The 25,211-nt window shown below is 41.1% G+C and overlaps 3 protein-coding genes across 5 annotated transcripts in view; 1 reads left to right on the forward strand and 2 right to left on the reverse strand.

Moving 5' to 3' along the window:
• L2HGDH (L-2-hydroxyglutarate dehydrogenase) overlaps nucleotides 1-3,868 on the reverse strand; it is a 39,887-nt gene extending 36,019 nt beyond the window's left edge. The window contains exon 1 of the mRNA XM_059182042.1: nucleotides 3,649-3,868. Within this exon, the coding sequence (XP_059038025.1) occupies nucleotides 3,649-3,788 (140 nt within the window). The 5' untranslated portion in view covers nucleotides 3,789-3,868. The remainder of the gene's footprint in view (nucleotides 1-3,648) is intronic.
• Nucleotides 3,869-3,916: 48 nt separating this feature from the next.
• DMAC2L (distal membrane arm assembly component 2 like) lies at nucleotides 3,917-16,918 on the forward strand. Of its 3 annotated transcripts, XM_059182044.1 has the most exons (5): nucleotides 4,038-4,570; nucleotides 11,984-12,095; nucleotides 13,193-13,401; nucleotides 13,993-14,164; nucleotides 15,342-16,918. In XM_059182044.1, exons 2-5 carry the CDS (start codon nucleotides 11,992-11,994, stop codon nucleotides 15,454-15,456), a joined length of 600 nt encoding a protein of 199 aa, XP_059038027.1. In that variant the 5' UTR covers nucleotides 4,038-4,570; nucleotides 11,984-11,991; the 3' UTR covers nucleotides 15,457-16,918. The 3 variants fall into 3 exon arrangements, with proteins under 3 accessions (XP_059038028.1, XP_059038029.1, XP_059038027.1); XM_059182045.1 differs by lacking the exons at nucleotides 4,038-4,570; nucleotides 11,984-12,095 and adding an exon at nucleotides 3,917-4,027; XM_059182046.1 differs by lacking the exons at nucleotides 4,038-4,570; nucleotides 15,342-16,918 and adding an exon at nucleotides 3,942-4,027 and having other exon boundaries at nucleotides 13,993-14,168.
• Nucleotides 16,750-25,211, reverse strand: part of CDKL1 (cyclin dependent kinase like 1) — a 54,284-nt gene continuing 45,822 nt past the window's right edge. Inside the window, exons 8-10 of the mRNA XM_059182043.1 lie at nucleotides 22,320-22,376; nucleotides 20,769-20,924; nucleotides 16,750-19,137 (exon numbers count right to left, since the gene is read on the reverse strand). Coding sequence (XP_059038026.1) covers nucleotides 19,030-19,137; nucleotides 20,769-20,924; nucleotides 22,320-22,376 — 321 coding nt within the window. The 3' untranslated portion in view covers nucleotides 16,750-19,029. The remainder of the gene's footprint in view (nucleotides 19,138-20,768; nucleotides 20,925-22,319; nucleotides 22,377-25,211) is intronic.

The following is a 25,211-nucleotide window of genomic DNA, read 5'->3' on the forward strand; positions in this document are numbered from 1 at the left end:
AACATTTTATATCATCAAATATTGACCATAAAACTTTTAGGAGAAAACCTTTGGGACCTAGCACTAAGTGAAGTAGAAGACACCAAAAACATGATCCATATAAAAAAATTTGATAAACTGCACTTCATCAAAATTAAAAATTTTGTTCTGCAAAAGATCTTGTTAAGAAGATAAGAAGACAACTAACAAACAGGGAGAAAATACTTGCAAACCACATATCTGACAAAGGATTCACATCTAGAATAACAAAGAACTCTCATATAAACCATTTAGTTAACACGGAGGACACTGGGAGATGGAGAGGAAAAGGGAGTTGGGGGAAATCAGAGGCAGACAAACCATGAGAGACTGTGGACTCTGAGAAATATACTGAGGTTTTTGGAGGGGGGTGGGTGGGGGGTTGGTTGAGCCTGGTGGTGGATATTAAGGAGGGCACATATTGCATGGAGCACTGGGTGTGGTGCATAAACAATGAATTTTGGAACATTGAAAAAAATAAAAATTTTTAAAAATGAACAAAACATTTCATCAAAGAGGAAAGATATATAGATGGCAACAAGCACATCAAAAAATGTTCACTACCATCAGTCATTAGGGAAAGGCGAATTAAAACTAGAGTGAGATATCCCTACACCCCTATTAGAATGGCTAAAATTTAAAAAGAAAAAAATGGTAGCACCAAATGCTGGTGAGAATGAGGAGGAACTGAACCACTCACACACCTCTGGGAGGAATGCAAAATAGTACAGCCACCCTGGAAAAAGAGTATAGCAGTTTCTTAAAAAACTAAACTAAACTAAAAAACTAAGCATAGTTTTTATAAACATATAAAAAACTAAACATGTGTAACACACTCCACTCCAGTCAGATAATTGCTATCGGCCTTGAAGGTGGCACAACTTCCTTTGTTCTGTTGTCACTTGTACATAGGAAAAACAGATCTTTGGGCTTATATCTTACCCAATTTGGGCCACATCATTGGTCTCCCACTCTTCCTCAGGCCATTCTTTGGATTGCTAAAGATATTAAAGGATATAATGGTCTCTTTTTGAGTCCCAAATATGGACTCTACTCATCTCAAGTCCTTCTGTAAGGGAAATTCTAATATTCAGAACCTGAACCCCAGGTACATGACTTCATGTTTTATACTTCCTTGGGAAGTGCTGGTGTACTTTTCTTTTAGAAATCAATACTCAATATTTCATAATTGATATTCCTTTTATGGCTCCTCATTAAAAAACCTGTCTACAGGGGTGCTTGGGTGGCTCAGTTGGTTAGGTATATGACTTCGGCTCAGGTCATGATCCCTGGATCCTGGGATGGAGCCCTGCGCTGGGCTCCCTGCTCAGCAGAGTCTGCTTCTCCTGCACTTCCCCCACCTTGTGCTCTCTCAAATAAATAAATAAATAAATAATATATTTAAAAATAAATAAAATAAAAACCATCCCCACAATGAAAAAATATCAAGCATGTACTAACTAAACATGTCTTAGCAACTACTTGGGCATTTATCTCAGAAAAATAAAAACCTGTACGTAAATGTTCACAGCAGCTTTAATAATTATAGTCCAAAATTATAAATAGTCCAGATATCCTTCAACTGGTAAATGGTCAAACTGTATTACATCCGTACCATGGAACACTACTCAACAGTGAAAAGGAACCCATTTTCATTACAGGGAACACCTTGGATGAATCTCAAAGACATCATGCAGTGTGAAAAAAGCCAATCTCATAAGGTTATATACTGTGTGACTCCACTTATAGAACATTCTCAAAATGACAAAATTTTAGAGCTAGAGAATAGATTAGTGATTGCCAAGTTAGGAAGAGTGGAGAAGATGGGATGTGAATATAAAGGGACTGGTAGGGGCGCCTGGGTGGCTCAGTGGGTTAAAGCCTCTGCCTTTGGCTCAGGGTCCTGAGTCCTGGGACCCAGTCCCACATTGGGCTCTCTGCTCAGCGGGGAGCCTGCTTCCTCCTCTCTCTCTCTCTCTCTCTCTCTGCCTGCCTCTCTGCCTACTTGTGATCTCTGTCTGTCAAATAAATAAATAAAATCTTTGAAAATAAATAAATAAATAAAGGGACTGGTAACACAAGAGATGTCTCTATGGTAATGAAACATTTCTGTATTTTATGGTGGCAGTTACACAAATTAACACGATTAAATTGAATAGAAACACACAAATGAATGCATATATGAGGAGATGAAATCTGAACAAGGTCTGTGGATTGTGCCAATCTCAATTTCCTAGTTTTGATACTATACTGTAGTTAGGTAAGATGCTATCATTGGGGGTAAATTGGCTGAAGGGTATACAAACACTGGTTTGGGGTTTGCTTCTTGTGGGGTTTTTTCTGCAACTTCCCATGGACCTATAATTATTTCAAAATAAAAAGTATAAACAAAACCTTCACTAACCCTACTTTTCCTCCCTTAAGAAAAGCAATCCCAAAGTAATTGTCTACCCTTGCCCACCATGACTCACAAGTCCTATCCCACTCTAACCTCCCTCCAAACCACTAACACACAGCAGCCAGTCAACTTTTGAAACCTCAACATTTAATCACTCCCTCTTCTTAAAAATCCTTTAAGTCTCCCAATGCTCTTAGAATAAACTTCCATGTGGGTAAAATAAAATAAAAAACCCTGCTGTGATGTAGCCTCTCTCCAGGGTCATTCCACACCATCTCTGTTCCACGAAGAACAGTCCCACTCATCTTACCCACCTTCTAGTTCTGGAAAAAGCCAAGAGCTTTCCAGCTTTAAATCCTTAGCATAAGCCACGCCCTCTCCAGAAAGCAGAGAAAGACGGTTTTTTTTTTTTAAATTAAATTGATTTATTTATTTTCAGAAAAACAGTATTATTTTTTCACCACACCCAGAGCTCCATGCAATCCGTGCCCTCTATAGTACCCACCACCTAGTTCTCCAACCTCCCACCGCCCCCACCCCCGCCACTTCAAACCTCTCAGATTGTTTTTCAGAGTCCATAGTCTCTCATGATTCACCTCCCCTTCCAATTTACCCCAACTCCCTTCTCCTCTCTATCTCCCCATGTCCTCCATGCTATTTGTTATGCTCCACAAACAAGACGGTGGTTTTTAATGTGACCTCCAAACTTCAAATCACAGGACACTCACTTATGCAAGCTTTGATTAGCAACTGAGCTGCTTCTCACAGGGGCAACTCTATGGGGTGTTTGCCAGGAACCGACTGATTTAGGAACTGGTCCCGGTCTTCCAAGCAACACCAGGGATGCCAGCAAATAAACAGTTTATTTGCTTGCTTCGTGTGGTGGGTCCTTTAAGCCTCAAAACGACAAGCTACGGGCAAGACTAGGATCCTACTCACAACTGAACCTTTAAGGAGCTACAGTAACCCACCCAAGGACTGAATAGGAAGTAGAGGGAAGCTATTCAAAACCAGAACTGCCCTAGACCTCTCTACTCATCGCTGCCTTGCTCCGCATCCGGCACGCAACACAACGAATGAATCCTACAAGGGAACGCCTGGGATCCACAGGATCTTGACCTTCTCTCACGCCCGGGACAGGGAAGTAGAGCAGGGGCACAGGTCCAGGAAGAGGCACCTCGGAAAGAATCAGTAGTAGCACAAGCGACGAGGGCAGGCCAGCGGCTACTCACCGGGTGCTGGCTCTACGGCCACCTTGGCACAGTGGCCAGGGTCTCCCCGGCGCCGGCCGGCACGCCGCAGCGAAGCCCCCGGGGAGACCCCCGCGGACCCGGCCGCAGGCACCGCTCAGGTATCGCAGCACCAGCACCATCGCCTGCGTCCCCTCCCCCTCTCTCAGCCTCCAGCTCTGCCCACTACAGCCCGACGCTCCGCAGCTCCCCGCGCGGTCTAGCCCCGCCCCCCACTCGGGGGCCAATGAGGCGCTCACCGACGCCCCACGTGAGGACGGTGCCAGGGGCCAATGGACGCGCGCGGCGGAGGGCGAAGGGCAGGCCCGCGGCGCGGGAGACGTGCAGCGCGCTGGCTCGCTCCCTCCCTTCCTCCGGCGCTGTGAGTAGAGGAGCTAGGCCTTGAGCGAGGCGGTTCTAGGGTGGTGGTTACGCTCTGCCCTTTTCCTTCTCCCACGGCTGGGTCGACTGAAAATCTGGCCTGTCGAGTCGTGCGTCCTCGGTGTTCACCGCTCAGCGTCCTCTGGACTTTGGGAGAAAGTCGGGGCGTGACAGGGGGTTGAAAACTCTCCTCTGAGCGGGTTCAGCGAGCCTCCCTGCCTCCCGCTCGGCCCGGCCCCCGCCCGCCGCTAGCCACCGGAGGTCTCCATCCTGACCCCCGTCAGGCCAACTGCCCGTGGAGGAGTGCTGGCTGTCTGGCCCTGGCCCTGGCTCCGGACGGAGGCTCTTGGTCACGGCAACGTCTGGCAGCCTGTAGTCTTCTGGCCTTGTTTTTGCGGGGCTCCCGGCGGTGTCCTCTCTGCTATCATTTAGCAGCCGGTTTCCTTAAATACTGGGTCGAGATACGGTTTTAAACATGTTGCGCGGGGCTGGGTGCAGCGACTCACTTGTACCGGTGTCTTCACCCCTTTTCCTCATCTGTAAGGTGAGGGAGGTGGGCTGTGTCATCCCCAAGTGACCATCTGATCAAGTTTCGTTCACTGTTCCCGTGGCAGTTCCACACCTGTCCTCCGTGCTTGATGGCAGTCTTTAATCTTTAGGGTCAGCACAACTGAACAGAACAAAAGTAGAATGTTAAAAACTGTATTGCTGGAAGAATTTTGTTTGAATTTGATTCCAGGTATTAGTCTGATGGCTTGGGGAAGTCATTTCGCCTCTTTGCCTCAGATCCTCCTCTGTGGACCAGGAGTACAAGCCGTGTCCCTCTCAGGGGGCTCTTGTGTGGAGTACATGAGAAAAGGCTCGTGGGTCTTTAGCACAGGGAAGTACAGTTGAGCCCTGAAGAGCATGGGTTTGAACTATTCTGGTCCATTTACAGGCAGATCTTTTTCAATAAATCTGGTACAGTACTGTAAATGTATTTTCCTTGGGATTTTCTTAACATTTTATTTTCTCTAGTTTACCTTATTATTATTATTATTATTTTTAATTTGACAGAGATCACAAGTAGGCAGAGAGGCAGGCAGAAAGAGAGAGAGAGGAGGAAGCAAGCTCCCCACTGAGCAGAGAGCCCAATGCGGGGCTCCATCCCAAGACCCTGGGATCATGACAGGGCGGAAGGCAGTGGCTTTAACCCACTGAGCCACCCAGGCCCCCCTCTAGTTTACCTTATAATAATACAGTATATAGGGGCACCTGAGTGGCTTGGTTGGGTAAGCATCTGCCTTCAGCTCAGGTCATGATCCCAGGGACTTGGGATGAGCCCCACACTGGACTCCCTGCTCAGCAGAGAGCTCCATTCTCCCTTTCTCTCTCCCTCTTCTTCGTCTGGCTGGTGCTAACCTCGCTCTGTTTCAAATGCATAAATCTTAAAAAAAAAATACAGTATATAATACATATAACATGCAAAATATGTGTTAGCTGTGTTGCTAGACTTCTAATCAAACAGGAGTCTGTTAGTTAAATTTGAAAGGTCAGGGGGCTCCTGGGTGGCTCAGTGGGTTAAGCCGCTGCCTTCGGTTCGGGTCATGATCTCAGGGTCCTGGGATCGGGCCCCACTTCGGGCTTTCTGCTCAGCAGGTAGCCTGCTTCCCTCCTCTCTCTCTGCCCGCCTCTCTGCCTACTTGTGATCTCTCACTGTCAAATAAATAAATAAAATATTTAAAAAAAAAAATTTGAAAGGTCAGAACTTCTATGCAGATTTCAGCAGCTGGGGGGATGGTTGCTCAAGGGTCAACTGAATAAATTACTGCTTTTATTATGTTTAAATGATTTTACTTCTGAGACAGTTGACTATTTTATTTGTGAAAACAATGTAGAATGTTACTTGCTTTTCTCTTCGCAAATGGAAAGAAAATAAGAGATGGTTATTTGTTAAATTCAACTTTTTGTTTTGAGATCATTGTAGAGTCCCATACAGCTGTAAGGAACAATAGAAATCCTGTATACCCTTTACCCATTCTCCCCCAATGCTAACATCTTGCAAAAATATAGTACAGTATCATAACCGGGAAACTGACCTTGACACATCCCGGTGATATTATTCCAGCAGCTTTACAAGTGTGTATTTGGTTCTATGTATTTTTTGTTTTGTTTTTTTTTTAAGATTTTATTTATTTTTTTATTTGGTGACAGAGCAAAAGCAGGGGGAGTGGCAGGCAGAGGTAGAGGGAGAAGCAAGCTCCCTGCTGAGCAGGGAGTCTGATGGCATCCCAGGACTCTGGGATCATGACCTGAGCAGAAGGCAGACACTTAACCGACTGAGCCACCCAGCTGCCCTGGTTCTATATTATTTTTACCAAGTGTGTAGATTGTTGTGTTGCCACCACAGTCAAGCTACAACACGCTTCCATCACCACAAGGGATTCCTCCTGGTGCCCCCCCCCCTTTTTTTTAGAGATTTTATTTATTTATCAGATAGAGATCACAAATACGCAGAAAGGCAGGCAGAGAGAGAGGGGGAAGCAGACTCGCCACTGAGCAGAGAGCCCGTTGCGGGGCTCGATTCCAGGACCCTGAGATCATGACCTGAGCCGAAGGCAGAGGCTTTAACCCACTAAGCCACCCAGGTGCCCCCTGGTGCCCTTTTATTACTATACTTCTCTTCTTCAGGGCACCCCCTTCCAATCTGTTCTCCTTTTCTAAAATTTTGTCATTTCAAAAATGTTCCATAAACAGAACTATAAAGTATATAACTTTTTTGGAATTAACTTTTTTTTACTCAGTATAATCCCTTGAAATCCATCCAAATTGTTGTATGTATCAAAGGTTTATTCATTATTGCTGAGTAGTATTTCATGGTATGGATGTACCACAATAGGCTGAACATTCACACATTGAAGAACAACTCAGTTCTAGTTCTCAGCTATTTGGAGTAAAGCCGCTATGAACATCAGTGTATTGCTTTTTGTGTGAACCTGTTTTTGTTTCTGTGGGATAAATGCCCAAGAGTTCAGTTGCTGTGTCATACATATGATAAGCGCATGTTTAGTTTGGTAAAAAATTGCTAAACTGCTTTCCAAAGTGGCTGTACCTTTATACATTCCCAGCAGCAATGTTTGAGTGATCTGGTGTCTACTTACCATCAGTAGTAATTGGTGTTGTCACTATCTTTTATTTCAGCCATGCTGATAGATATGTAGTGGAGATGGTTATTTTTTAGTTTGCACAGCACATAGTTTGTAACTAGGTTAAATACAGAATTATACATGTCTATGGTCTGTGGTCAGACTTTCATGGGCCAGTTGAAACCAAAGTAGTGACTTGTTTACCATGTGATTTTGAGTACATACCTCTTAGTTTAACAAGGTAAAGGAACTCGCAATACACCTGCTCTTTGTATAGAATTTTTTCCTGTTTACCCTCTCCCCTAGGTTTGACTGTACATTAATTTGTTTCAATTAAGTAATTTCAAATCAAGAGCTCACCTTACATTCATTCATACACCCCCATAAAGTCTTTGGTATGACACCACCCTTAGCTGAGAATTCATGTTCATCTTCCATGTATGTCAGAACCTGTAAGGTGTTACTTCAATGAGCCCCATGTGATGTTGGCCTAGGAATGGCTTTAGAGAATTTTGCTTCCAATTCCTTTTTTTTTTTTTTTTAAGATTTTTTACTTGACAGACAGAGGTCACAAGTAGGCAGAGAGGCAGGCAGAGAGAGGGGCGGAAGCAGGCTCCCCACTGAGCAGGGAGCCCAATGATGCGGGCTCAATCCCCGGACCCTGAGATCATGACCTGAGTTGAAGGCAGAGGTTTAACCCATTGAGCCACTCAGGTGCCCCTTTGCTTCCAATTCCTAATGATTTCTTCAGTTCTAGTTCATTAGACTTTACACACCTCAAGAATAAGAATCGAAGTCACTGATTTGCAGTGAGGTGGGGCTGTAATTTGGGGGAGGATCTGCCCAGTTCCAGTACCACCCCATACCTCCAAATTTTATTTACTTTCAAGAATTAGTTCTTAAAAAAAAAAAGAAAAAGAATTAGTTCTTTAGTTCAGTCTTCTGAACCACTTAATTAGCCATCACTCTTAATAGCCTAGATAAGTAAAAACAGAACTTCCACTTAAAGCAAACAAACAAACAAACAAAAACTTACTGTTTTTAGGCAAATGGGAACTCTCAACCAAACCAACCAAATGTTTTTGTTACTCAGAAACATTTTGTGTATATCTTACTTTGAATTAGACATAGAGATCTGCCCTTCTCTAAGTTACAAGCATAATTGCAATTTTTAGAAACATTTGTCCTAAGCCCGGTTCTGATAGTAAGAAGGAGCTTTTTAAAATGATTTTAATTTCTGAATTATTTATTGAAGCAATAATTTATTAGTGACTTTTTTTAACTTGCTGTTAACATTTTTTTTCCCCAATCACCACTCACCACTAGAGGTCTCCGCTTTCCTTATAGAAAACATTCCCAGCGGCAACAGCTTGAATTCATCTGAAATTTCTAAAATGAACACAGGGGCAGTTGAGAATGTAAAACCTACCAATTTACTTTTTTTACCTTTATTTCCAAGTAAAGTTTTTATAGTCATGCTTAAATTATTTTAAATATAGCATCTAATATTTTTAGAGATCATAGTGAGTGTAAATTCCATCTTTCCTTTAAGCTGAATTATAAGGTGAACCAAAATGAATCAAGTAAAAGTACTCAATTTTCACAGACCACTCTAATTTACCTATTTAATAACAGTCTCTCTGGTTTTATCTGTCTCTATGGAAATATACCAACCATTAAAGATTACTAATTAGCAAATATTTATTAAACTCTTGCATCAGGTGGATGGCATTGTGCTAGGTGCTAAGAAAAATGGCAATGAATAAGACGTGATCCTTGAAGTCCTTTTTGGTCTGCATACCTTTCATTTTTTCTGCTAACTCAAAACCCTTAATTATCCTTTAGGACCCATCTCAAAAGACCCCTCTAGTGTGAAGCCTTCTCTTCACTTCCTCCTCTAGGCTTTCACAGAACTTGTTCATACCTCTATTAAGACATATTGCATGTTTATTTGTTTTTATGTTGTCTATCTTCTTCATTAGACTATACATTCTGTGAGGACAAGGAATCTTGTCTTTCTGTGTCTCTCCTTTGTTGTTTTTGTAATCCTACCATTGTATCTCTGTCACTGAGTATAGCAGACATTCAGTAAATACTTACTGAGTGGATGGATGGATGGATGGATGGATGGAGATGAATGAGGCCTTGAGGTTGAGTAAAATTTCTACAGACAGGATGGGGATGTGGAGTGGGGAGGGATGGTAAATAGAACAGCCTATGTTGAAGCTAGAAAACCCAGATAAATGAAATTGACAGCCAGTCGAGTTATCAAAGGTGGTCACAGGAGACGCCTGTGTGGCCCAGTCTGGGTTAAATCCTCTGCCTTTGGCTCAGGTCATGATCCCAGAGTCCTTGGATCCAGCCCCACATTGGGCTCTCTGCTCAGCAAGGAGCCTGCTTCCTCCTCCCTCTCTGCCTGCTGCTCTGCCTACTTTTGATCTCCCTCTATCAAATAAATAAATAATCTTTTTTTTAAAAAGTGGTCACAGGTGGAAAGAATTTTCACAAAAAAAAAGCTAGGAAGGGATAAGAACAAGAGAGTGATAGCATGGGGAAGGTTTGCAGTAATGACTGTAGAAAAGAAATGAAGAGGAGTGCCTTCATGGCTCAGTTTGTTAGTGTCTGCCTTCCATTCAGGTCATGATCCTGGGGTCCTGGGATCAAACCCCACATCGGGCTGTCCTGATCAGCGGGGAGCCTGTTTCTCCCTCTCCTTCTGCCTGCCTTTCTGCCTGCTTGTGCACTTTCTCTGTCAAATAAAACCTTAAAAGAAATGAAGAGGGAAGATGATCCCAGGTTCTGTCCACAGATCTCATCTCTCACTGTTCTAGAACCTCAACATCTTCAGTCACTTCTTGGCTCTAAGGTGGTTCTCACTCAGGCCTCTCTCTAGTCTTCCTTTTCCCCAGTTCTAATACCATCTGGGACTGAGGAAAAAGCCCTGGACTGGAAGGAGGGAGAACTAAGTTCCAGTTTCAGTGCTGCCACCAGTTAGCCATGAAACATTAAATAAGACCTGTTAAATACATGCATTTATTAATACCCCACCTTGTTCCAGAAGGGATTTAGAATGTCAGCAAGTTACTTAATATTAGGGCTTCAGTTTCCTCATCTCTGGATGGTCTAGGTGTCTAAGTTCATTCCTGTTGTCCCATTTTGTGACTTTGATTCTAATTTGTTGGTTATCTCCACTTAGAAGTTCTGCTAACACTTCATATTTTGAGTATGAAAAACTGGAGGTGGAGGTGGGGGAAACCTATAACCTGTCCTCCTGATACTGACTTCTGTTAATGACATCACCATCTAACCGTTGACCTGGGACCAAAACTTAGTGTCCTTTTCAACTATTCTGGCCCTTGCCTCAGCATCTCACTGAGCCATGTAGAATCCACTCTGTAATGGTCATTCCCATTCTTGCCCCACTTGGTCCTTTCCCATGGGCACATGTAGTTAAAGCCATTGTTAGCTGTCTCACTGTTCTGTTCTATGGACCCTCAGCGTTGATGCTGTTGGCCAAGTAGTATTCCAAACACAGCTCTAACAATGCCAGTGCTCTTTGCAAAAATCTCAGTGACCCAACTGCCTCCAGCAAACAGTCTAAAGTCCCTTGCTAGGGACGCCTGGGTGGCTCAGTGGGTTAAGCCACTGCCTTCGGCTCAGGTCATGATCTCAGGGTCCTGGGATCGAGTCCCACATCGGGCTCTCTGCTCAGCAGGGGGCCTGCTTCCCTTCCTCTCTCTTTGCCTGCCTCTCTGCCTACTTGTGATTTCTCTCTGTCAAATAAATAAATAAAATCTTAAAAAAAAAAAAAATAAAGTCCCTTGCTGATCTTGGCAAAACTCTTCCTGATGTGACTGTGTAAATTGATTGTCTCCTCTTCTCAGGATCCCCATGTACTCACCAAACTGAACTACAACATGCCTTAAAAGGTTCTGCCTCGGCTAATCAGCTGACATACTTTCTCCTGTTGAAATCCAGGTCCATTCTTATTTTAACTCTGGGGAATTTTTCAGGTTCTACCGTTTAACTACCTGGTAATTTGTTTTACCTCACTCCACCCTGCATTAATTTTTCAGCAACTCAAAGGTTGAAACCACATTTCATTTATCTTTGTTTTCCCCTGATATTGCTCACTACTAGAGAAGCTTGAACTGAAATAAATCGGATTGAGACTCCGCTCAGAAACCTAGTTTCTGAGCAAGAAAACTTTCTCAACTCATGATTATAATTTTTTACAGCTGGAAATCATCTGAGCAAATCATCTCATTTTACAAGTGACAAAACCAAGGGTCAGCGAGGTGAGGTTACTTGCCCAGTCTTTCCTAGCTGCCCTTGGACGGGTCTGTGTTTGCACTGTTCTGGTGCTATTACTTGCAACCTTGGCATAGAGAGGTCTGTTTTCATGTCTCCTCTTCCTTCCTGGCTATAAGCATTTTAACCTCGGCACTCTGCTCCCTAGCTGATTTTGGTTTGTCATTTTGATACTGGAAATGTAGACTGGGAGCACAGCTGGTTTCATCAACTGTGTAAGTGCAATACTGGACGGACATCTGCTGGCGATACTGTGGGCAGACTCCAACTGAGGGTTGAAGATTGAAACTTAATATCAAGGCTGGATATTAGAGACCCTCCAATCCAGCCCCTCTTTTCTTGCAGCAAGGAAACCAAGAAACAGAGACAGGAGTGACTTGCTTGTTAACTTTGAGTGGTAAATGACTCATCAGCTTTATTGGCACAAGAGCACTGACTTTGAAATTGTAAAGTAAGTTACTGGATGTATGGCTCGGATTGCCAGCTAATGATCTAATATGAATACTGTTTTGTGTGTCTAGATCAAGTGATGCTGTTTGGAAAAATTTCCCAGCAGTTGTGTGGCTTAAAGAAACCCCCACGGTCATGTGACTACAGAAACTTTTGGGGCTGGTTGAATGCAGTGTTTAATAAGTAAGTTACTCTAACTGAAGTGAAGAAACATGGCCATTATTACAGCTAGATAAGTTTCCAGTAGCTAATTTGGTTATTTCTTGTATTTCAAATGCTTTTTTGTACAAGGTAGGTAATAGGATACTAATTTTGTTTAAAAACAAGTAAAAGATACACACAGACATTGAATAAAGACCAGAAAAATCGATTACAAAATACTGTGTTGAGGATTTCAGTCATTTTATTTGTCCTTTTGATGCCTATTAACTCTTTATAAAATGAAAATATATTATTTTTGTAACCCAAAAAGCTCAGCAAATGTAATTTTAGAATATTCTATGGCTTCTTAAGGGATACAGTTAGCCTTTTTAAGACTACCGGGGACTCAACTTGTTCAAAAAGTGGGTAGCATTGGGCACCTAGGTGGCTCAGTGGGTTAATCCTCTGCTGGCTCAAGTCATAATCCCAGGGTCTCTGGGCTCTCTGCTCAGCAGGGAGCCTGCTTCCCTCTCTCTGCCTGCCTCTCTGCTTACTTGTGGTAAGTATTGTCTCTCTGTGTCAAATAAATAAATAAAATCTTTTAAAAAATACAAAAAACAAAAAAGTGGGTGGCATTCTTAGATATACCATTTTGAAGGTAATGAAATTAATCTCATTGCTTAATAAACATTAACACAACTCATTAGAGGAAAGGGCATATGTAGAAATTAATAAGAGTCACTTAATGAGATTAATTTGAACATAGATTCAAAATTAGTCCCTTTTATATTTAATCATTAATAAAAACAATAACCAAATATAGTCATTTGCTCAATCCATGGTTACGGAGAACCTCCTGGTGTCAAGCACAGTGCTACATATGAATCAATGAAGACTCATGTCTGGCTGATAAGCCCATATAAAAATAATAAGCTTGACTGAGTTCACTTGGAAACAAAAACAAGGGAGCGAGAAGAGCCATCCTATGTTTTTTTACCTGGTTCTTCCTAACATACTTCTTTCCCTCCTCAGTCATCTGAAAGGAAAAGTTGCTGAAGTACTATATTTATGCTGACGACTAAAGCTGAGCAGCTAGTGATTATACTAAAAATGAGCTGCTTTTGCTCTCTTGCCAACAGAGTAGATTATGAACGCATCAAGGATGTGGGACCCGATAGGGCAGCATCTGAGTGGCTGCTACGCTGTGGGGCCACGGTGCGCTACCATGGCCAGGAGAGGTGGCAGAAGGACTACAACCACCTCCCAACAGGACCTCTGGAAAAATACAAGATCCAGGCAATTGATGCCACCGAGTCCTGTATCATGAGAATTGGATTTGATTATCTGGGTAACTACCCTATCATTTGCTTATGGGAAACGTGGGTGATTTGCAGTGACATTTTGTTGCAGTTGACTCACTATTTAGCAGACATAGGTGTGTTCCTTTTTACCCTTTCCAGTACCATCCAGTCTTGAGTCCTGTGTGAGATTCTTAAAAATTAAATAGAGGTTACAAACACCTTCTCCTTTCTCCCTTCACTAAGCTTGTCTCTGCATGCCTTTATTTCATGCTTATTGGTTTAAAATTCAAGGCCTTGCTTATCAAACTACCTTTGTCAAATTTCCATCATTTGAGAAACTCTTAGTAATGTAAGAATGATCCTACCCTACAGCCTCTGCTTGTGTGGGCATTTCTTTCCTGCATTACTTGATCATCTGATTACAGAATGGTTCTGTCCATTAGCACAGCATGGATAGTGAATATCTTGCATGGTTATTAGGGTAACTCATCATCCAGGTATTCCCCCTCCAGGGGACTAAGAGGTTTCCCAGGACATAGGATTTTCAGTCCTAAAACCAGAATAGTCCTGGCCAAACTAGGACAGCTGGTTATCTTAATGGTAAAGCAGATTCTTAAAATGTACCTTTTATCTCCCAGAGGGCCTACAGCACGTTGAAAAAATAAGACTATGCAAGTGTCATTATATTGAGGATGACTGTTTGGAGAAACTTGGTAAACTGGAAAATTTACAAAAAAGCATACTGGAAATGGAAATAATTTCATGTGGGAATATCACAGACAAAGGAATCATTGCTTTATATCACTTAAGGTAGGTGGTCACTGCCAAAATGGAAACTTGATGATGAGGTTAAAGTGAATAATTAGAATTTAAATTAAAAAAAAATTTTTTAAGTAAACTCCGTCCGCAGTGTGGGGCTTGAATTCTCAACCCTGAGATGAAGAGTTGCATCCTCTATCGACTGAGCCAGCCAGGGGCCCTGAATAATTAGAATTTAAAACATTTGAGAGGTGGCACATTTTTTGATTTGGAAAAATACATAAAATGACTTAACTTTCATCTGTAATACTGTCAAACAGTTAAAATTATCAACCTTAATACATTAACATTTTATTGCCTATCTTAGGGGACATCTCTTTAAAAAAGAACTATTTACTTAATACTCATATTTTGGAGTGGCTGCTGCACTGTGGGGCTATGACTATAACAATCTTACTAATTATAATAATTATTGTTTATAATAATTAAGGCATCTAGTGTGGTGCCTGCTCCAGTAAGCGGTCAGTGGGCATTTGCTATTATGCTTCCTCTTCATCTTTTTATTTTGCTATTATGCTTCCTCTTCATTTTTTTCCCCATGTTCTGACACTAACCTCAGTATCACAGGAAGTTTGAGAAACTTTAAGGTTGTTTTTTTTTTTAGTAATTTCTATAACCAATGTGGGGTTTGAACCCACAATCTCAAGATCAAGAGTTGCATGCTCTTCTGACTAAGCCAGCCGGGCATCTCCCCATGCTTTTTTTAAGTTTATTTCTTTTTAGGAGAGAAGTTTTAAACATTGGAACCAAAAGCAGTAGATTATCTCTTACATTAGTTGAGGCTTTGAGTCTTCATTTTTTAATGAAGTTCCTTTAAGAACTTCCCTAATTTTTATCCCTTTCTAGATTAAGATTCATGTTTCATATTTCACATGCAAATGAGTTCTATGCTATAATACATATATAGTATTTGGAAAGATTCAGCTAGAATTATTGGTATAATTCAGAACAACTAAACTTCCCAAGGCCTGGCTTAGTTCCTAGCATGAATTTCATTTAAAGTAGCGCTCTTAAAATTGCTGTTCTGAAAGTCATTTTGACAGTATAGTATAGTGTGATATAAATGCATTCTGTGTGTACTTTTTTTTTAAAGCCTTTAATGGAGTCTGTTTTAAAGCTGTAAGAGTAAAGACCAACTGAAGTAATTTTTTTTCTTCTTTTTCTGCAGAAACCTCAAGTATTTGTTGTTAAGTGATCTTCCTGGAGTAAGAGAAAAAGAAAATCTTATCCAAACCTTTAAGACAGCACTGCCTTCTCTGGAACTAAAATTAGACTTGAAGTAAAATAATAATATTCAATAAGTGTCTTCTTTCAATATAAAGTATCATTTAAAATTGTTGATCCTAAATAGCAGTAAATATTACATAATCATCAACAGAACTTAAGGATGTTGTATCATGTTTCAGAAGCAGAGAGCCCATCATGTAGAAAATTAATATTCAGACATGACTCACTGAAGTTACTAAGTTGGAAGTAAAAATCTATGCACATTAAGTCATTTTAAGAAAAATGGAAACCAGGTTGCAGTTTAATTCTGATATATTCCTCATTTTATATAAATATCTATGTAGATAACTTTTGTTGTAGATGATGACAGAGTTCTTTAAAGTGATTTAGGGCAGGGCATCTGGGTGGCTCAGTGGGTTAAAGCCTCTGCCTTCGGCTCAGGTCATGATCCCAGGGTCCTGGGATCAAGCCCCCCCCTCCCTCGCATCGGGCTCTCTGCTCGGCAGGGAGCCTGCCTCTCTGCCTTCTTGTGATCTCTGCCTGTCAAATAAAATCTTAAAAAAAAAAAAAAATTATTTAGGGCACCTGGGTTGCTCAGTAGGTTAAGCATCTGCCTTAGGCTCAGGTCATGATGCCAGGGTCCTGGGATTCAGCCCCTCATCAGGCTCCCTGCTCAGCTGGGAGCCTGCCTCTTCCCCTACTGTGGTCTCTTTCTCTCTCTGTCAGATAAATAAAATCTTTAAAAAATATATTAAAAAAACTAAAAAAATTAAGTGATTTAAACATGCAACACAGATACTCTTTATAGTACTTTATCAGTAATTCATACTACTGTTACCTTTTACTTTAAAGTTATTGAAGCATGTTACCATAAAAGTGCAATTATGATAAACTAAAAGCTAAATTTCAGATTCGTTGGTGGAGTCAATGATGAAAGGCATTCGGTGGTTGTTGAGGCATTTGTATCGCTTCCCAGGATTTGCATGCATTTCCATGATCCTACATTCCTGTGTTCTTTATAACATACACCTTTCTTTGGCTAATTTGTCTATTTTGTAATCTTAGTCTAGGGTTTTATTAAAACTAGACATAAATACTTGGCTGAATTCAAATAGTTTTGCCAACTACAGTAGAACAGAGGAAATGATCATGAAGACCAGCCCGGTTATACTTCTTTTTTGCTTAAATTAAAAGATTGCTTTAAATAGGAAATTTTAACATGTCAATTAGAAACTAATTTTTATTCCCCCATACATATTGGTTACCTCTTCCTATGAGTTCAAGGGACATCAAAATGAAGTATAAGTGCAAAATTCAGTTTTTATCTAGAAAGTAGTGACAATATCAGATATTGATAAAAACAGATCTTTATTTTTACCCTGAAATGGCCCTGGTTCTATTACTATTAATGATATGCCACCTTGTTTATAGATTTCTGTATGTTTGGTTTGAACATTATACTCTTAACTATAACCTTGACTAGAAATAGTTTTAAAATAAACAGTGTATGATGCAGCATTTGGGAAAAAAATGAATTTTTGTTGTGTTTAGAAGCCAGCTTATGTAAATAGCACATGCCATAAATGATATACTATTTATAAATAAAATTTTCACTGTCAATTATAAAATCAGAACACAGCAAATTAAAAAAAAGAAAGACTAAGCTATAGAACAGTATCATGTGAAACAGTGGTGATTCCGTGCTGGACGAAGGATTACAGATGTGGTTAAATTAAGCATTGGTACATATTTAATAGAACTCATTAGAAAAAATGAATGCTTCCATCTCGGATTTGATTATTGTATGGTGAGGCAACTGATTCACCGCAATTTAGTCCAGAACTACTTTTATATTCTGAATGGTTTTCTATAAAACTACGGAATGAATTAGGCAGTTACAGTCATCTGCCTCGTCAAATGCATTGTTTTGGGTTAAAAAGGAAAACAGAAAATGTAAACAGAAGTGGGATGTCCTTCCTTGTCATTTGAATCAAAGCCAAATAAGAAGAATTAGATACTGCTGCGACTGGTATTTAACCCAGGGTCAGCTCTTTGCAAGAAGCTATACACATCAGGGAGTCTTAGGATATCATTAAACTGGCTGAAGTAGCCAAAATTCTTGAACAGATGCCTGAATTTGGTGAGTTACTTAGCAGTAAGTGAATAAAGACAAATGCTGTCATGAAGGAAATTACTAGAGCAGTAAACTAATAAGAGAAGAGGAGAAGGTTTTGAAGAGACAGTAGAATACATTTTCAAAGACCATGGCTGGGAACCACTGAGGAAACAGCAGCAGCAGCAGCACACCAACCAAAACTGGCAGTGAGCTACAAGAAACAGACGTGAGCTCCATCCTGCCCTTGTGTTCAGGGGACGAGGATGAAAAATCTTTTGGAATAGGAGGCGCAGGCCAAGTCAAAGCTAATAACGTGATAAGTATCATGATACAAAGCTAAGAATACTCAGAATCATTTTGGACTACTTTCTTAACAGTTGTTGCCAATTCTTAGCACAGTATATATATATATATATATATATATATATATATATATATATATATACACATACACACGTATGTGTATGTATTTATATGTGTATATATACACACACATACAATATCAAAGGTTATTTCCAGGACAATATCAGTGTACAACCTAAAGTCTTTCATGGTCCAAAGAAGAACTCAACAAGCAACTTTTGCAGAGCCCAGATCATTATAGATAGTCCTGCCTGTAAATCTGTCTCCAAGTCTGAGGCGGAGCTGGAGAGAATGAAGAACTAATTACTTTCAGGCTGATAGGCTCACTTCCCGTGAAGCCTGTAGGTCTTGTTCTACCCCTTGATTCAAGCCTTAGTCAGCTACCAGGCTTCACACCAGTTCGTAAAGGGAACTGGGTCACCTGGGGAGGGGTTATAAAAACCCATCCTGCCTGCAAAAATGACCCAGGTGCAGCCTTTACTAAAGGTAATGACAAAAGTATATGTAACAAATGTCTACAAATGTAGACATTTGTTACATTAAATATGCAAGCAAATAATGCTGTTACGATAATCCATGATTTTAATTATTTTGAAAGACTCTTCAATAGTCTAAAATGTTTTAAAAATATGAAAATCTAAATATAGAGCAAGCAAGAAATAGAATTATAAGCATTTTGATTTCAGGAACTAAAACTTCTTAAATATGATGTTGAGACAGTCTGAAAAGGCAGGGTATAGGACTCAAGGCAAATCTCTGCAAGAAATACATCTGGGTATTTTGTAATCCACTTCTCACTTGTTGCGTATGGTACAATAAAAGCATAAATCCTTCCTACATTTCTAATTTTGCCAAAGATAGGGATAGTAGGTACAGTTTATATTTCTGTCCATTAGCTCAGCTACTTAGATACAACACAAATGCAAGTGAAAATCCAAACAAGTATTTCTGTTCTGGTCACCATCGTGAAGCCTGGAAGGCTGCCTCTGGAAGTTCCCTTTCTCTTCTGCCAGGTGGCCTCTCCTGGTTTGTGACTTATGTTTTCTCCTGGTGTCCTTTCGACATGGTGATTGTTTTCAAACAAATGTATATGTTTCGTTTTCTCCAAATCATCGACTAACTCCTTTTTCATCATCTAGCTCCAAGCTCCTTAAATGTTTGGAAATTGGTAGTTCATTTTCTTCCTATTCCAGTAGTACTTCTTATTATCCAAAGCTGGAAGGAAGCCGCTGCTGGTCAGCTGAGGAAGGGCCTGCAACTGCAAATACGAAACACAGGGTGAGGTTCAATGCCGTGCATTCTTTTCGTTGTTGAGTACATATCACAAAAGAGGTAAGTCAGTCAATTTTTCAGCACAGAAATACTTTCTCTGCACAGAATCTAGGACCTGAGGGAGAACAAAAATGCTTAAATGTGTTCCCTTTTTCTTTTTAAAGATTTACTTTATATTAAAAAGCAAAATACGCACATTCAAGAAAATTTAGAGAATATGAAAAAGAAAAATTGACTAACATCATTGGAAAAAATAGATTTATAGGAGGTAAGAGCTTGCTGGGACCTCAGGGATCATTTAAGCTAATGTTTGTCTTAACAGCAAAGAAAGCTGACATCTGGAGCACTTAAGTGATTTGCCCCCTTACCCCTTTGTTAGAAAGACAAAATGGCTCCCTTCATGCTCCCAGTAAATGTTTGAATTTATTGTCAATATCAAACGAAAGGAGAAAATACAAAAAATATATGTATTTTGTACTACATGGCCTTAGGTATCTGCAAAGTGGTTACTTTTTAATACTTCAAACAGTTGAATCCTTCAAGACCTAAATGTAATACATCAATTAGTGGGTTCCCCTATTAATTCAAGTAGAAATATTCCTATCAAGATCCTTTGCTTTGGACACAAAGGAACAACAAACTAAGTGGTAACTGTGGGGTCATGTATTCCAGCCTGTTTTGTTACCTGGGTCATACATGACAGAATAAAATAAAGCTTTCTTAATTTTGTAACTCTGGTCTATCTCAGGACCCTGCAGTTTATGCTGTACCTGCTCCTAAGGGACTGTCCATCCTCTTCTCTCCTCCAAACCTCACATACACCACCCAGATGCCACTCAGCACACAGGGCAGCGAAGGCTGCCAAGGGAAAGACTAGGACATAATAATTTATAGATTAAGGGCTTCCTAAGCAGATCCAGAAAGGACTGGGAGTAGCCAGCTCAGCTTAGTTATGGTTCCAGCTATAGTCCATTCTAAATTATTAGAGCTTTTGGCTTATAACAAGATGCTTAACATAAGGCTACTTTGCCTAACTTCATCCAATCATGTTCTTCACGGGCTCCCTGTGTGCAGCTGGGATGCTTTTCTCTGATAAAAAAAAGCTGTTCCATTGATATCACTGAGAGCACGAAATCACCAAATCTACCCAAGCCAACTCTTAATATTAAAGGATTTAAGGGGAAACTCGTTCCATTTTTGGATCATTCTGGAATGTCAGTCAATACCGAAAGTATGATGATGACAGAGAGCTGCCTGGGATAAACTGGATTTCATTCTCCAGAGTACAAAAAGCAGGCTCCGGGGGACTCATGCACAACACCCACCCATCATCCCCCAGCCCCGGCCCGAGGGGCCACTTTGTGGCAGCAGGGAAGAAACTGTGGGACAAGGACACCTGCAGGATGTAGGGAGAAGGGGCCATCGGACTCAGACGTGTCTGGTGCCCTGGCTGAGAGACAGTGGGTCCCTTCTCCTGGTGCTGGAATGAGGGTGTGGGACAGCAAGCCGCACTTGCCACCTCCAGCCAAGCTACAGATTCTCTGCACCAGGTGGCAGACTTGAGATCTTTTGAAAGTGCAACCCAGATGCTTCCGTGAAAGAGCGCCCCGTGTTTACCCCAGGCAGGTGCTTTCGGCTCTGTCTCAGGGTCTTCCTTAGTGGCCCATCAAGCTCTTTGGCCAAAGCGCCCATTTCTCTGATGCTGTCAAAATAGGGATGCTGCAACAGCTGTTCACATGTCCATCTCTCGGCAGGATTCATGTGGAGGCAGCCCTACAAGAACAGAAAAAGTCCCCGGTCTTACTTTAAAACTGTGTTAACTTATTATTATTTTTTTGTTCTTGAGAGGTCAAACCCATGGGCTGGGAACAGGAAGGGGGGAAATTAGGGGGAAAAAAAAACCCCACACCAATTGTGATTTGAGTTCCTTCCACAATTACTTCTAAATGGATAACCACAAAATAAGTAAATAAATAGTTTCTAGAAATAGTAACCAAAAAATCTTTGTCTTCACCTTGTTCTGTTGTGGAGGCAATTGGCACTCTGCCCTGAGGGAGGAGGACATGACTTTTGAGTTCGCCTCAGTATCCAACTGGAATAATCCACTTAACCAGTTTGGTCCCTTGTGTATACTTTGTAAAAATACAGGTTTTTATTTAAAAAATAAGACCTACATGTGGTAAAAATTAAAATTCATACGGAATATAGCCAAGTCTCCTCAGCTCTCTGTTGTTCCGTTCCCCCTTCCAGATTCAGCTTCTCCTTTTTCTCTGGTATATTCTTCCAGAAATACTCTATGCATGACAGCACACATATGCACGCATGGAAGGAGAGGCATAATATACATGCCTTTGTATTACATCATTCTTAACTATTTGCATTAAGTAGGCCAGAAGGCTCATACTTGGACAGATTAAATCTCACAATTATATACCCCAAGGAACTGTCTCAATTTTTTTTATTATATTATAAATGCGTCAGTAAATGTATTAAACACTTTGAAATGGATTGTAATGCAAATATTTTACTTGGTACCTGATTTTACATAAGGGTTATATAGGTCTGAAAAATCAAAGTTTTAAAATCAAAACCTACTTCAAGTATACTGGGCGGGGTTGGGGATTGACAGCTCTTTGTGTCCATGGGTTCTACACCCAGGCTTTAATAAAACCACCTTTTTTGCACCAAAACAAAACAAAAAACGTATACTAGGAATTGGCTATTTAAATGGATCTTACGGGGCAACCCCCTGGGGTCCCCTTTCTCCTTGGGAGCTTTGTACTATCACTTGGCTATCGCTCAATAAACCTTGCTTTCTGCCAGCGCCCCCCACCCCGGCCACCACCCCCCGCAAATAAATAAATGGATCCTATAGCCCAACATTTTTTGAAGAAAAGGATCTTTTTGTAAAACAAGTACTATCCATCTGAAGTTTCTATTTTCTGTAAACTAGACTTCAAGTACAAAACCTTGGGTTTCTTTAAAGTGAAAAACACCTACAGATGTTTTCTTTGTAACTGAATGTGAATAAAAATTGAAAGTATTTATACTTCTCAAAGGAAAAGGAGAACTCTCAAAGGAATGCTTTTCCATTCATGGAGTGACAGTAATCATTCAGACACCCCCCAACACCAGCTACTGCGTGCTTCCTGGTCGCCATGATTTTACCTTTAAGAGCCCCAGGGCAGGAAAAGAGATGTTTGGAAATTTTAATTCAAGTGACTCCTGTTTTAAAAAGAAGAAAAGAAAAGGAGGTTTTATTTACAGAGGGTATTGAAAGATAAGGTGACCTCAGATCAATGTCTCCTGAGTGAATGAAGCAACTTCCGGGCACCTTCCTCCCCTTCTCCACCCTCTGCTCACCCACCTCCCAGCTGAAACAACCTCCTGCTGCCAGTTTCACAAGCTCCTTCTCTCTCCACCTCCAAACTTCTTTTCCCAATTTTCCTCCTCACCACTCCCTTCACTTCCCAAAGCCCTGACGCAGGTAGCACCTTATGAGGGAACATTAATTAATGAGAGAAAAAAAACCACTTGTGAAGCACTTGTGTTGTTTCTTTTCTGCAGCCTCAATTTCTGTAACTTGCCTTTCCTCAGAACAATTTTTGGCATTTATATTGGCATTTAAAGGAGGTCCCGGTTTTTGCATTTATTGACAGTTACATAAAGGAAGCTTCAAAATAGATTTTTGTTTTTCCCTACCTAGGTGAACAGATGCCTCTAGGTCTTTCTGGAATAAACACTGTTTTCTCCTCCCACAAGAGCCTGCTGTTTCCCTATTCATCTTACTGTTTAAAGAGTCTCCAGGGCAGGCATTCATCAATCTCCCTTTGGCCATATAAGGCTATTTTGCTTCAGTCACATGCTGGAGACAATCAGGAATAACTAGCACTATAAAGCAGGAGGAATGCCGAATGTCAGGCGGACAGACCGGCCAGTCACAGAGAGACACCACTAACAGAGGCTAATTAAGGAGGGCTGCTGGAGCGCAGGGCAAGGATAAAAAATGACAGTTGTGAGCCTGAGGCTGGAGTGACTGGCCAGACTCATCTAACGAAATACGACTCTGGGTGCTGTGCCCAGAGTTCTTTTGGACGGGGAATCAGCCCCCAAACCACCGAATTCCCAGTGTGCACTTACTAATCGCTGATAAGGGTAAGAGATAAGAGCCTCAGTTTCAGAGTTTCCTTAAGATCACTGGGGAAAAAAAAATTCTTACAGTAGATTTGTATTAGAACCAATTCTTACAGCAGATTTATATTAGAACCTTGAAAGGAGTCTCCCTCGCCCCCCTTAGCTTCATCATTTCTCTTGTTGGGGCGCCTGGGTGGCTCAGTGGGTTAAGCATCTGCCTTCGGCTCAGGTCATGATCTCAGGGTACTGGGATCCGTCTGCATCGGGTTCCCTGATAGGCGGGGAGCCTCCTTCTCCCTTTCTCACTCCCCCTGGTTGTGTCCCGTCTCTCACTGCATCTTTCTCTGACAAATAAATAAATAAATAAGAAATCTTAAAAAAACAAAAAAACAAAAACAAAAAAACACAACCCTCTCTTGTTGTTTCTGCATTTTAAATCTAAGCACTGCTGGGGACTGACAGGGCATTGCTGACACTGAGCTCTGCTGTCTCAGCAGCAAGGGATGAGGCTGGCCGGGTGGCCGAGATAGGAGGGCCCATCCTGCTGGCTCCGGCAGCCCGAAGGCCTCCCTCAGGCAGGGAGAATGACCGGCAGAAGGGCTGGGGCACAGATGTTCCAGCAGGGCAGGCAGCCCCCGCATTGCGTCTTCCTGTGTTTCTGTCAACAGGAAATCCCCTGCAGGACTGCCTCTGGGAAACTTTGGGAACCTTTTTACATTTATAAAGCTTGTGTTGTTTCTGAGTCTTCACTGGTGGACAAGCAAGCAGGAAATCACTAAGTGACATTTAGTGTGGAACTGGGAATGTCCAGGTCACGAGGAAGCCAACTGGGTCACCTCCCATATGCCAGGTGTCATTCCTGCCTCTCCGTCCCAGCATGCTCCCAGCATGACCCACTTTTCCTGTTCCTAGGGATGCAGGGGCAGGAGGCAGTGGGGATGGTGAAAGCCTCCAACTGTGGGACAAGCCAAGAGGCTGGACTCAAATGGAACTTGACAGAACTTCCATCTGGAGACTGAGCAATCAGAGCCTTGGTTTCACTTTGAAAATGCCTTCCTCAGACAGTAGAAAATCATGATTTCACAAACCTTAACTGTGCTCTGAAATATTTTTTCATTATAATATAGGCTCATCAGAGGACATTCAAAAAATATTTAAAAATGTAAAGAGAGAAAGAAATCACATCACCATGAAGAAATACCCACTCTTAATATTTTGGTATATGTCCTTGCTAACCATTTATTTCATGGATGTAAAAATCTTTGCATGATTTTACAGAAGTTGTCATGTTATTTTATATTTATATATGTAAATACATGTATACATGCATTGTGTATTTATTAAACATTTGTTAAAGTTTTGTCAAGTTATATATACTGTCTTATAACCTTTTTTTTTACATTTAGCAATACACCGTGGGCTTTATATTTTCAGGTGAATACATATAAATCTATTTTTACTAGCTCTGTGATATTTCTATTATAAGAATATACCATAACTTATTTAATGAATCCTCTACTGATGGAACACTAAAGGAAATAATTTCTATTAAAGAATGCCACAAACTGGGGCACCTGAGTGGCTCAGTGGGCTAAAACCTCTGCCTTCGGCTCAGGTCATGATCCCATAGTCCTGGAATCAAGCCCTGCTTCGGGGTTCCCTGCTCAGCCCAGAGCCTGCTTCCTCCTCTCTCTCTCTCTCTCTCTCTCTCTCTCTCTGCCTGCCTCTCTGCCTCCTTGTGATTTCTGTCAAATAAATAAATAACATCTTAAAAAAAGAAAAAAGAATGCCACATATTTATGCCCCATCTCATGGTTCCACTGCAATAAATTCTTGAAAGCAGGTTAAGAGTATGCACAAATTTTTTAGTTTTAAAAAATGAGTATTTTCTCCACCTTGGCCATAGAGGACAGATACCAGAATGAG

This window comes from Mustela lutreola, chromosome 7 (genome assembly GCF_030435805.1).
Source record: "Mustela lutreola isolate mMusLut2 chromosome 7, mMusLut2.pri, whole genome shotgun sequence".
NCBI lineage: Eukaryota > Metazoa > Chordata > Mammalia > Carnivora > Mustelidae > Mustela > Mustela lutreola.

Excerpts from the sequence above, each read along its gene's own strand:
- DMAC2L (XM_059182044.1), top strand. The coding sequence starts at position 11,992 with ATGCTGTTTGGAAAAATTTCCCAGCAGTTGTGTGGCTTAAAGAAACCC. Across the intron at positions 13,402-13,992 it reads AATTGGATTTGATTATCTGG|AGGGCCTACAGCACGTTGAA; the intron begins GTAACTACCCTA and ends TTTATCTCCCAG. Across the intron at positions 14,165-15,341 it reads ATTGCTTTATATCACTTAAG|AAACCTCAAGTATTTGTTGT; the intron begins GTAGGTGGTCAC and ends CTTTTTCTGCAG.